A 12554-nucleotide genomic window follows, 5' to 3' on the forward strand; every position below is an offset into this window, starting at 1 on the left:
AGAGGTGGATATCAAGGGACTCTGGTCTCAGTCGGAATCTGGACTCCACACCAACCTCCTGGAGCTCGGAGCGATCCAACTGGCAATGTAAAGCCTTTCTACCCTCCATCAAGGGACGGCTAATACAGGTGTTAACGGACAACACCACTGCCATGTGGTACTTTAACAAACCGGGCAAGATGGGGTCGTGGACCCTTTGTCAAGAGGCACTGCATTTCTGGACATGGCTGGAACAGCAGGGCATTTCCCTAGTGGTTCAACACCTGGGAGGTTCCCTGAATGCCAGCACGGACGAAATCGGCCGTCGATACCTAGTAGATCACAAAAGGCATCTCCACCCGGGAGTGGCACAGGGTTTCTTTCAACAGTAGGGAGAGCCTTGGTTAGATCTGTTCGCCTTTACCGAGAACAGGCAATGTTAGCAGTTTTGCGTGCTTGAGTTTCCAAGGCCGCTCTCGCTCTGAGACGCTTTTCGTTTCAAGTGGAGCTCAGGCCTCCCGTTCACCTTTCCGCGCATACCACTTCTTCCCAGAGTCCTCAAGAAGTTCAGTAATGACTGGGCCCAAGTCATCCTTGTGGCTCCGGCCTGGGCACAGTCTGGTATCCTGTGCTTAGGACCATGAGCATCGATCCTCCAGCCAGGCTGCCTCTTTGGGAGGATCGTCTGTCACAACAGCAGGGTAGGGTCCTCCACTGAAACCTGTGCCTTCTTGCGTGGAGATTGAGCGGCAGCATTTGATAGCCTTCGACCTTCCTCCCGAAGTCTGTAATGTTTTCTGGCAGCCAGGTGTCCCTTCACCAAGATGATATATAGCATATTGTACAGGGAAGTCTATTGGCCCTCTTTCTGTCTCCTATTCTGATATTTTACTTTTTATTTTGACCCTTGCCCAGCAGGGCTCTGCTCTGGGCACTCTGAAAAGGTATCTTTCTGCATTGTCTGGTTTCTTGCAGCTGCCTGATCATCCCTCCATATTTAAATCTCCCATTGTAAATAGATTTCTCAAAGATCTTGTACAAATGTTCCCACCTTCCTCTTTCATTATGCATCAGTGGGACCTTAATTTAGTTCTCACATTTCTGATGTGTGCCCCCTTCAAGCCTTTGGACAATTTTCTTCTCAGGCTACTCACCATCAAAACAGCCTTTCTTGTGGCAAATATATCAGCCAGGAGGGCGAGTGAGCTGCAGGCTTTATCGTCCAAGACTCCCATCCTATCAGTTTTTCCTGACAAACTGATGCTTCACACTAGGGCCTCTTACCTGCCAAAAGTGGTAACACCATTTCAGGTAGACCAATTTGTCGACTTGCCCACTTTCTACGCTCCTTAACATCCCTCTACAGAGTAGGAGTGACTCCAATGTCTGGACCCAAAAAGAGCATTGTCGTTCTACCTTGACTGCACAGGAGAGTTCCAAGTTGACGACCACCTCTTCATGGGGTAAGGTGGTGCGATGAAAGGTCGGGCAGTGCAGAACGGACCATCTCTAGATGGGTCGGTCTCTGCATCGAGATCTGTTACGTACTGGCAAAGAAGGAGCCTCCTGATACTTAAGAGCTCATTCCATCAGATCTAAGACTGCGTTAGCCCGTGAAGGTCCAGTCTGGGACATCTGTCCGGCTGCAACGTGGGCATCCCCTGCATAAGTTTACCAAGCATTACTGCCTGGACAGTCCGGTCCGCAGGGACAGGCACTTCGCCTGTTCGATCCTGCAGGACTTCTTAGTCTAGATTTGTCCGCAGACCCTCCTCAGGGGATGGTATTGCTATCTATTCAAAGGTAAGGAATCTGCGGCTATATGTCCCATTAGATGAACAAATTACTTGCCTTCGGTAACGTCTTATCTGGTAGAGACAATATTTAGCCGCAGATTCCTTGCTGACCCACCCATCCTCCCTGCCCTGCAAACCGATTTCTAGGGTAAGGGCTAATCTTATTCAGGCCCCTAGTTTGGACACACCACACCAGTGTCAGTGCCCTTCATTTCTCCACGCGTTTGGTGTGGAAAGTCGTGAAAAGTAACAGACGTCAGTGCACCAATGTGGCGTCTATATAGGAGACGTGGACGTCACTTCCTGCGTGCAGGAGTACTGCTCCTGAAAAATCTTCAGGATGCAGTCTGACGCCTGGGGAAATTCAAAGGTAAGGAATCTGCGACTAGATATTGTCTCTACCAGATATCTGTAGGTAAGTAACTTGTTCTTCAGGAACTACAGGTCCAGCACATGCCTGCTACCTCATCCTTCTACGGGTTAAAGAAGTAAATGGAGTAGAATTGTGTCCCTTTGTTCTATAGGCACCACTTCTGTGGTCTTTGTGCAGCACATCGAGCATGACTGTGGTGCACTTCTTCCGAGAGGTTAATATGGCAGATTAGATGGTAAGGGAAGAGCATAAACTTTGTGGATCACCTCGAACATCCTCTTAACGCTTACTCCTTGCACCTAAAATCCAACGTGAGCATGTGCAGCGCATTTGAATCCAAACCAAAGAGCTTTTCCATGTGTGTATACCTCAGGGCTCGGAGAAGAGGGGTCAGCGAGTGGCTGGTGTAGGAAGCTGGCTTTTTATGAAGTTATACCAATGTAAGGGCACACCCTGCAAAAAGTCCAGACTACTCTTATTTGGTTTACTGGGCTTACTTTAATAATCCCAAGTGCTCTATTTGTGGTAGTGTAGTCAAGCATTTTAGGCTTATCAGAGGTGAGTGTTAAGCATATGTTGTAAACATACAGTCAATAAATGGTTCACACACATTTAGTACGAAACCAGAGACAGATTTATAAAAATAAAGTAGATTTTTATATGAATTTAGACACCAAGCTCTGTAGTACATTCGGAGATATCGATTTTAGAAGTAAACCGTAAAATAACCAGAAGAACGGTTTTGAAGCACTAGCCTCGAACACTACAATGTTAGCCTATGGGAGGAAAAACACATGTAGTAAAACTGTACTTTCAGTCGGAGTTCAGAGGTGCCCTTTGCAAATTAATATGCTAGGGGGACAAGCTCCAAATTACCACCAGCAGTTTCACTTTACCTGCCCTGGTGTGTTCAGGTGCAGAGGTGCTGGCAGGGATGGTAGCCTCGAGTGCTGCACCGCTAAAATCATGGTGACCTGAAACAAAGAGGCTTTAATGGGGTACTTGGGGACAAGTCCGGCTGAACCTAAGGGACTCAGTCAGAAGTTGTGAATCCGGGCTGGGGGGCTCTGGTGTAGAGGTACTTGGCTTGCTGGACACTTGTGTTTGAGGCTCTCACGGTTGTCGGTAGATCTGCAGTAAGGGGACACAAAACAGCTAAGCCACTCTGGTTGTGGTTCTCGTCTGTCCTGAAGTCCTTCGATGTGCAGAAAGGCTTCAAAGGCGGTGGTCAGACAGGACGAATAGCGAGTCTTGACTGGTACAAGTGCCCCGGTACTCAGGGTATTGGTGCAGGGAAGCTCCTGGAGGGTCTAGTGTCTTACGTTTGTAATTTAAAGGAGATTCATCTTCTCTTGACCATTGGCACCATCATTGATGCATGCATGTGTGCTGCCTCCTGGTAAAATCTTTTCCAGAACTCCACATAATGACAACGTTCTAGTTTGCAAAGTACTTTTTAAGGTTAAAGTATCCCCTTCCACTACCCTTACTGACTTTGAAGATCTAGAACCACTGGAAGAGTTAGTTATTGACAGGAAACCTAGATCCGAGATTCAGATGTGGTGAGGCTAAAGGGTCAAGGGCATAACCAGAAGGCTCTCACTGAAAGTCATGTGTCAAAAGCCAATGTTGCTGGAGATCCAGATGATAATTAGCTCACATATTTTGTAATCTGTTTCCGTAGCCTACTTTAAGAAAACAAGCTTATCTTCACCTTGAGTCTCCATCCTCCACCTTGAGTCTCCATCCTCCTCCACCACAAAATGTACATGAGCAAGCAGGTATCTGCAGTGCTGCTGACATTTTGGATAATTTAGTGTTCCTCACAGCTGTGTCTACAGAGTTGGAAACACAAATATCAAGATACGACAGTGCTTCTACTTCAACGCTACTGCTTCAACATTGCCCTTAGACCACCATGGCTTTAACACCCTGTGACTCATACCACTCCAGAGTCTCTACCAGAGTGGGACTGTTGCATACTCCAGTCTTGTACCCGTCAGGACTGCAGCTGCAGTAACAGCAGGGCTGCCGTAGATGCACAGATGGGGACTGAGACACTAGACTGAAAAGCAGGCAAAAGCCTGTTAGACTCGCGTATTTTCCATGCTCATATCAAACTAAAGGAAAATCAAACTGAAGGAAAATCAAACTGAACTGTTCACATACAAACGTCTTAAGGGTGTTTAAGTGACTGTACATTTAAATTTGTGATGACTGCATTGAAATAGTAGGGAAAGCTCAACCACACCACACAGGGATTTAACATAACAAGGACCTATCTTGAAGAAAACCGATTGACCTCTAGGGGCAGTTACAAGGCTGAAACATGTCGACCTTTTGATATCAAGGACAATTAGATCCTTATGACATCTCACTGTTTTTAATCTTGCCAAATACCTCACTCATAGTTTTAGGATCTGTGAGGCAATATTAACTCACTCGCAAAATCCCTTGCCTTTTACCTTCTAAGTGCTCCTGTTACAAACTCATAGAGCCCACCCACTCACATTAGGTGATGTATGTGTGGGTCCATAGATAAAGCATGCCACAGGTGGCACCTGTGGGTGAGGATCCAACAAATCTGTCCAAGAAATGTGGTGAAAGCACTAATTTACCCGAGTGCCGATAGCACACTTACTTAAGATATTTGTAAGATCACGCATATAACTAAATACAAGGTGGGATTTAAGAGAGTTGGGTCAACCCTCCTATTTGTATATTCTGGATTATAGTTTGGGAAGCTGAGGGTCCACTTTACAACAAACCTCTTTCTCCTTAGTGTTAATGCACTCATGGAATAAACTGTTGAGGACACGCTTGAAAAGTGTCAGACTCCACTAATGGACGTCCTGTCTCTGAGAATGCGCGCACCTCCTGACATGTTTTAATTGACTCATTAGGTGGATACATCCTAACGGAGAACCAGTGACTTTGTATCGGTCTCTCCCATGCATAAGTTTTGATTGAGCAGTGGGGAGTAAAGCCTGGTGAGTGCCTTTATAAAGTGTGTGCACACGGGTTTTGCCTAGTGTTAATGCCTCTTTGTGAAGATGGCAATTCATAGTGTTTACACTACAAGAGAAGTAATCCTCTGCCACCTCATGTGAATACTTTTTAATGGGCAGAGTCTGGCTAAAGTATGAGTGGGGGTGCATGCAGTGTGAGAATGAGCATAATGAGCACATACTAGAGACAGCATTGTAGGACATTAATGCCTCCTGCCATTTCATTGTTTTATTTCTTCTTCATAGAATGTTGGATGATTTCACTCACGAAATAGACAGCACTCAATCTCGCCTAGACAATGTCATGAAGAAGCTGGCGAAAGTTTCTCACATGACGAGTGGTAAGTACTATCATAGTGGCATGTGTTATTGTTGGAGCAATAACTGTTGGGGCTGCGAATTGCAAGTACTGTGTTAAGTGTTTTCTCTACTAAACCTGTAGGGATTGTAAACCTTGGTGGTTCTTTTGTTCCAACTGTGTTTTCTAAATTACATTTTCTATCTAACAGCAGCAGTGCTGGAGTTTGAAGTATAGACTGTATTTAAGCCCAGGTTTCTTAGTTGGCTTGCATTGGCTGGTGAATCACAGTTCCTGTTCTCCTTTTGCAGATCGGCGACAGTGGTGCGCCATTGGGATCCTCGCTGCAGTGCTGCTGGTTGTGCTTATTCTCTTCATCACACTATGAACTGGTCCCCACAACAGTTGAAAAGGTCGTAATCCATGGCTCTGCTAATGGGAGAGTGCAGGCATACAGCCACCTGCTGAAGCGTATTCCCCCCAGGGCTGTTGTCTGACATTTTCACTCCCCACTTGGAAGAAGTCGTCTTTCTCCAGCAGGACCTGTGGATACTGTGGCCCTTTTCCCCAGGACATTACTGTTAGGACCTGCTATCTCTGAGCTGGAGACCCCTTCTTTCTGATTCTAGAGACATTTATATTGAAGTAGTCTTCATCCATGAGACCAACCTCATTGTGAGAAGGCACCACGCACTGGAGAGCAGATTAACGCTTGGGAGGAACCACATAATTCGCAAATGGTCTTTTGTGTTCTAGACCACATCGTAGCACTGAATCATGGACCAGACTTTTTTCCCTTACTCTTCACTAACCTCAAGTTGGGAATATACAACTAATTGCCTTCCCAACACATTCTCTTCATTACCACCAGCCACCTTCCCTTCCATGAAGACTGCAAAAAAATATATACTACCCGAGGAAACCTTTAACCCAAAGATGCTCTGACCATCTGCAAGTGGACATGAAAGAGCTAAACATCACAATTTGTTTTACTTAAAGCAGTTACTTGATCTATGTTAAGGAGGGTGCATTTCAGTGTCTCCTCTGCTGCTACCTGTAATTGAGGTAGCATACATCTTGCCCCTATGTTTGGTTGGCAGCATGCCCTACAAGCTCCTCAATCCCATTGTCTCCGTGAATGAATTATGTTGCTTTCAAATATAGCCCACTTTGTCTACAGAGTAAAATTGTGTTGGGACATAGCGTGCCCATACTTCTCTCTGACCCATTTCAAAAGCATGCTGTTTCTGCTGTTCTACCGAATCTAGGAGCAACACCACTATTTATCATTTGTGATAGATTGACAATTTGATGCCCAACCTTCAGTTTGATTTCAATACTTTACTTTGTTGAGTCTGCTAGATCTGCCCCAGTATTAGCAGATTGAGCAAATTGACTGAACAAAAGTAAATTTAACAAGTGACCAAACATGTTACTATTGAACACAACGCAGGTGTTGAGGTAAAACCTACTATCATATGCTTACATGACTAATCGATCAGAGGATTTGTTTCTTCTTTTTAAACTAAACTCCTTTGTGGGATTGCTTTTCATGTTCAGGAAAGCTAGCCCCTACATACTCCCCATGAACTTAACAAGAATACTAGATAGTAAACTAATCATGAGAGAAAATTAATGGGTCAGTACTTATAAAAGTGTAAGCCACAACAGAATTTTAGCTTATTACGAAAGTTGATATATGTGATAACGGTTTTCTTGTATGAAGTTGATAATGTCAAAATATCCAGTAACCAAAATAGAAGAGGAGTCTGTTGAGAGCCAAGGTTACCAAAATACCTAATCGGGCACAAACAGGAGTGTGTGCCCAATTTGGGGTAACACGTTTTGCTGCACTTAACGCAGTGCATGCTATTTCCCACAAAACGTTTGTTTGGTAAAACAAGCAAAACGTTTGTAGGCAAACTGCTCACATTCGCACACCTCAGAATTGGTAACCGCATGCAGGGTTGGTGATTGATTGCCTTTTTTGAGGTGCGCAAATAGGAATGGAGGGGTAGCCTGCACATGTGAAATATCACGTCTCACCTGGTATTACAAATTACAAGTGGACTATTACCACAGTTGTTTTTGTATAGCCCTACCAATGTGGTATTACAGAAGGCAGTGAAATACATTTTTGCGACAGACCAGACCTGTCACCCATATTTCATTTTTCTGTGAAAAATGATATCTCACGAAGTTGGGCATTTTTGTGATAATGCCACTTTTAACTTTTCACAAAGTTGGTTACAAGCATGATTTTGGTACACCTGTGCCATGTATTTAAACATTTCTCTGACCTACATACTAAACTGAGTTTTTTGCTATTTCTTGCAGTAAAGAAATGTGCATGTCTTTCTCCCACTTCCTTAACCTTTTCTCATGATATATGAGCAATGTGTCATACCTTTTTTGTGAGGATTGATAAACCTTTCAGGCTCCATCCACTTTCCATTTTTCTCTAATCCCGCTTTCTAACAAAAGGCTTTCACCTTTCTAGCAAAGAGAGGAGACGCATGTCCATTTGTTGAACCTCTGATATTGGCATTGTCTGCAGGGTTATAGATGCCATACTGACTAAGCTTCTATTGGCCAGTTGTCGATGCAGCTGCATGAAGTTATTGAGCACTCGCCCGTTCCGTGACATCTGGGAAATGCCTCCTTTCCTTGATGACGGGTGTCCTAACTACATTGGACAGCCATAGGTCGTTTAAGGTGCTTAGTAACAGAACAATGGGAAATATATTGGGACTTAAAGCTCTTCCTCTTTTCTGTGTTGGATTACTTCTACCTGTGACGTGAATACAAGCAAAATCAAGGAGCATGGCCTACCACTGGGAAATGTCTTTCTATAAGTCATGGAAGAAGACTGTGTTCACCCTCTGTTCCTGCAAATAACTTTTGATTCCAGACAGTGCATTTCATTTTCTGCTGTGTCCCTTTGAACCTGCCATCTTTACAAAACATTGTTTTAGTACATGTGGTTCTGTGTCTCACCAAATCTACGTAGGGGAGTCGTCTGTGATATAACAGTGCGCCAATGGTAAATAATTGTCCAGCACTGATCATGCTGATGCATGTGTTACAATGTCCAGAGATAATAGCTGGATTGAGGGAAGCACAATATTGCGCAGGTGCACGGGATACTGCTATACCATGAACCTTTCTTTGAACCCTTCAGATTAATGATGGAACAGTTCTGTGCAGTATCTACAAAAGGTTGATTTGTCTCCAGGACCATTTGTGCGGTGATAATTAGATAGGTTAATATATCCATATAACACAAATTGGAATCGGCCTCTCACTGCATCCTTTCTTGTTTGTTGCTTAATCCTGAGTGCTTTTATGTTGACTACTGAAATGTTGTGAGTCCATAGCAGCATACTGACCTGGATACTGACGAGATGGGCAGAGGGCAGCCTTGTGCACGACTATTTCCAAAATCCTATGTTTGAGGCTTCATGTAGGGAGTATATGAAATTCTTACAAATTAATTTTTTGTATGTAGTATGAATGTTCTCTAATGCCCTTAGAGAGATGCAGGTCCAATATTGTGACTGCTGCAGGTAACGGAAAGTGGTAATTTTTGAGCTGGTCAGCTGTGGTTTGATGGGGTATATATCTGATCAGTATGATCTATTTTCAGCATTTACATGCTGGATAATGACAGAATTGTACACATGGCCTGACTATAATTCACATCTTCTCTTTCATGGAAAATGTGGGGACTTTTCTATAGGGAATGATTGTACTTCCAGCTTATATCCGGCAATGTTCAGTCTTATAATGGTGTTAACTACCACTTATCACCTTTCATTAAATGTATGAAATGATCCAGTTTTATATTTGGTTTACCCTGCTCTTTTATTTGACCATCTGGGTTCACTTTTAGTTAACGATCATCTTTGCTTCATTCCATCATAGTCCCACATATGGTTCAGTCTAGGTGTGAGCTCATCTTCTGCATTTCCCACTCTTGCTATTCATTCAAGCTTTCACACTCAGTGTAACTTAACCTTAATTCTGTAGGGTGCACCTTGCACTGTGCTATTCAACCTTGTTTTGGAGAGATTCCCAAAATGTTGGGATAATCCTTTACCTTACTAACCTTCATGGCACATTAGGAATGCTTTCCAGAGTTTACTCATCAGACATTTTTGAAATTAAACTATACATACAGTTAATGGTGCTACAGTAGGTCTCAAAGCCCAAATAGACATCAGCCACTGGGACTTTCTCGGCTCCATATTGTTGTTGCTACAGGAATGGCTAAAGTGAACTGAATTTTTTCTTTTCCTTATATGCTCACTTTTTAGTAGTGTTCAACAAGAAATTGCTGAAGTTTTTTTCTTTTTTTGTAATCTTTGCAGGATTAATGTGTTTCAGATTCCCCAGTTGTGTATAATTTTGTGGTCTGGCCTTTGGGCTCAGATTAGTATTTTGTTTCTCTCAAACCTTTGTAATGTGATGAGTCAGTATTTGGTTCAAGCCCACAGTGCCCCTCAGGATACAGATAGTTTCATATTGTTTTTATCCACCATCAGGTTCGACAGCACATAGGAAGAACACAAGCTGTGCATAAATCGTTCAGTGACTGGAGTGTGAATCAAAGGTACTTTAGGTCATTCATTTTTGACTGATACAATCATACAATAGTGTTCTGTTCCTCGAATTGGACCACTTTTTGGCCTTTTTTCAGAAGTTCCAATAAAGTTTTCTGTGATCCTGTACAATGTTTGTTTCCCACAGCACCTCGTAGACATCCAGTTTTGACTCTTTTCCATGCCCCCAAGAGACCGAGCAAATGAAGTAACTGAATCACTAATTGGTTCAAGCCTTGAAACCGACTACAGACCTTGTGCTAAATATGCCCTTACATGTAATTTTTTAGGCCAGTAGATACAGCTCATACAAACTCAAAAAGGGCATGGACCGGAAAGTCTAAGGAGACTCTCCACCAAGGAAAAAGGTTTCATAGGGGCTCTATATCTTCAAGAAGAGCAATGCCTCAGTAAAGGCCCACTTGTCAGGATATCACAACTCTGGTTTAGGCCAGCCATCAACATGACAAGATCCTGAAACGTCGCAAGCGAGTTGTATTTATGGAAGATTTTGCATATAAGATAGCATCCCTCCCCAAGAGGGAGTACCAGCAAAGCAGCAACTAAATTTATATGGGCAAAGCCCCCCGGTATTGGCTAGGGCAAGTTTTTATCATCATATGAGGGGCATTATAACCTTTGAAATGTGCGAATGGTAGACCAAAATCAGATACTTCTTGAATTAATTTCAAAACTGATGGTCCATAACAAAGACCAACTACTTACCGCTTCAGAAAGAGGATGTACAAACTCTCCTCCACAAAGGAGCTATCAAGAAGGTTTTGCAAGTTTAAAGAGGGCATGGAGTGTACTCAGTTTGATCCCTAACCTAAATCCTCTGAGGCAGCTACGCTGTATAAAATAGGGCAGACTTTGACTTGTAGGCCTGAAGTTAGAATCTTAGTACGGAATACTCAGCTTTTCGTCTTCTCTAGACCATTATATAAAGTACCATTAAATAGTGTAATCTAATCTATATTGTTTATAGCGCTTAAAAATGTCAGTGTGTTATGAAGAGTTGTATAACAAAATTTGTGAATCCATGCAAATTGGCTAGGCAAGGGACACACTTGAGTCCCGAATTCTAGAGACTGAGTAAATTTATTGTAGAGAAGCATTTGAGAAGTTAGGTGACACAACTATGTGTTACTCAGCAAAACAAAAGCTTTGTGTGGTGTTTAAGGCATCATAAATCACAACTAACTGCAACAGTTGAGAGTAATTTATGTTACTGTATGTGGTATTGACAAAGTTTTCTCACTCTTCATTTAAAGTTGATCTGGCTGCGTCTGTAGCATATATCAAGATAATTGAGCGTATACCCCTGTTTAAAATAGTGGTTCTAAATTGTTTTTTTAAGACACTCAAAGGAACGATTCTATCACATGGAGCATTATCTCCGGTGTGATACCTAAGTGAGGTCCTGACTAGGTTATCACCCCATTGTGAACCAAGTCATACATAACCACTGAAAGTGTTAATATTTAAAAAAGCACTTGTGATTGTTTTAACGTGTCTCAGAGGTACACAAAACAAGATAGTGTTAAGAATGCTTTCACCATTCCTATTTAAATTTCCCTTCTTTTTTTCTTTTTAATCACTCTAAAGTTTTTTCAGAACCTATGTAACCAGTTGAGAGATTACGCCAAGTGCTCATTGTTAGAGGACCACTCATATTAGTTAGAATATAGGTGTCTAGAAGACCTGGTCAAATATCTGTAGCTTATGCATCACAACAGAGAAACTCCATCATCAAAGCATGATTTGGAAAATAAATTGGGAGTTGCATTCTTTTGTACTACTCAGTGACCAATGAGTCTGAGGGTGGGCACCAGAGCCCATTCATGTAGAAGACAATTGTGCTTGCATTTGTTGGTAATGGTATTGTTACTTTTATGTCTAGTGCACCACCAGTGTAGCCTCACAGCTCTGATGCTTGTTCATTTATTACCTTTACTCGTGCACAAGGCTGCCACTAGGAAATGCCCTCATTAGTGTGTAGGTATTCAAGCAAAACACGAAGCAGAATTAGGACTACTAATTACTTGTAACGTATTTGCTACTAGATGTCTGAAACGAGTCTGGGGTTGATTGTGTTCCCATTCAGAGGGGACCTGACCTGGACGTTCAGACTGTACTGTTTATTGGAGCTGAACCAAGGGTTATTTACATATGACTGATTTCCTGGTAGGACCAGTTCATCAAGTAATTACCAGTGGCTGAGATTATTTCATGCATTCCACCCATTACTTATTTGTTTTCCTTGGTGCTACTATTGCAAACCCAGAATCTCTACTCCCGCCTAAGAGGAGTAATACTGCTTTAAAGTTGATGCAGAGCAAGGGAATCTACAATGGATTCATGTAGCAAATAACACATTTCTTAACTATAGCAGACCGTTGTTTTGCTGCTTGCATTCTTTGTAAAATTAAATGTAACCATCCGCACCCCACTGATGCGGGAGACTATTAAATAAAATAATGTATTAATTTAAGACAG

The 12554-nt window shown here is 42.6% G+C and overlaps 1 protein-coding gene across 1 annotated transcript in view; it reads left to right on the plus strand.

Annotated features, from left to right (window-relative positions):
- STX6 (syntaxin 6) overlaps nucleotides 1–6737 on the plus strand; it is a 145434-nt gene extending 138697 nt beyond the window's left edge. The window contains exons 7-8 of the mRNA XM_085601762.1: nucleotides 5403–5497; nucleotides 5766–6737. Coding sequence (XP_085457888.1) covers nucleotides 5403–5497; nucleotides 5766–5842 — 172 coding nt within the window. The 3' untranslated portion in view covers nucleotides 5843–6737. The remainder of the gene's footprint in view (nucleotides 1–5402; nucleotides 5498–5765) is intronic.
- The last annotated feature ends 5817 nt before the right edge of the window (nucleotides 6738–12554 follow it).

The sequence above is a fragment of the Triturus cristatus genome, chromosome 4_2, assembly GCF_964204655.1.
Source record: "Triturus cristatus chromosome 4_2, aTriCri1.1, whole genome shotgun sequence".
Classification (NCBI taxonomy): domain Eukaryota; kingdom Metazoa; phylum Chordata; class Amphibia; order Caudata; family Salamandridae; genus Triturus; species Triturus cristatus.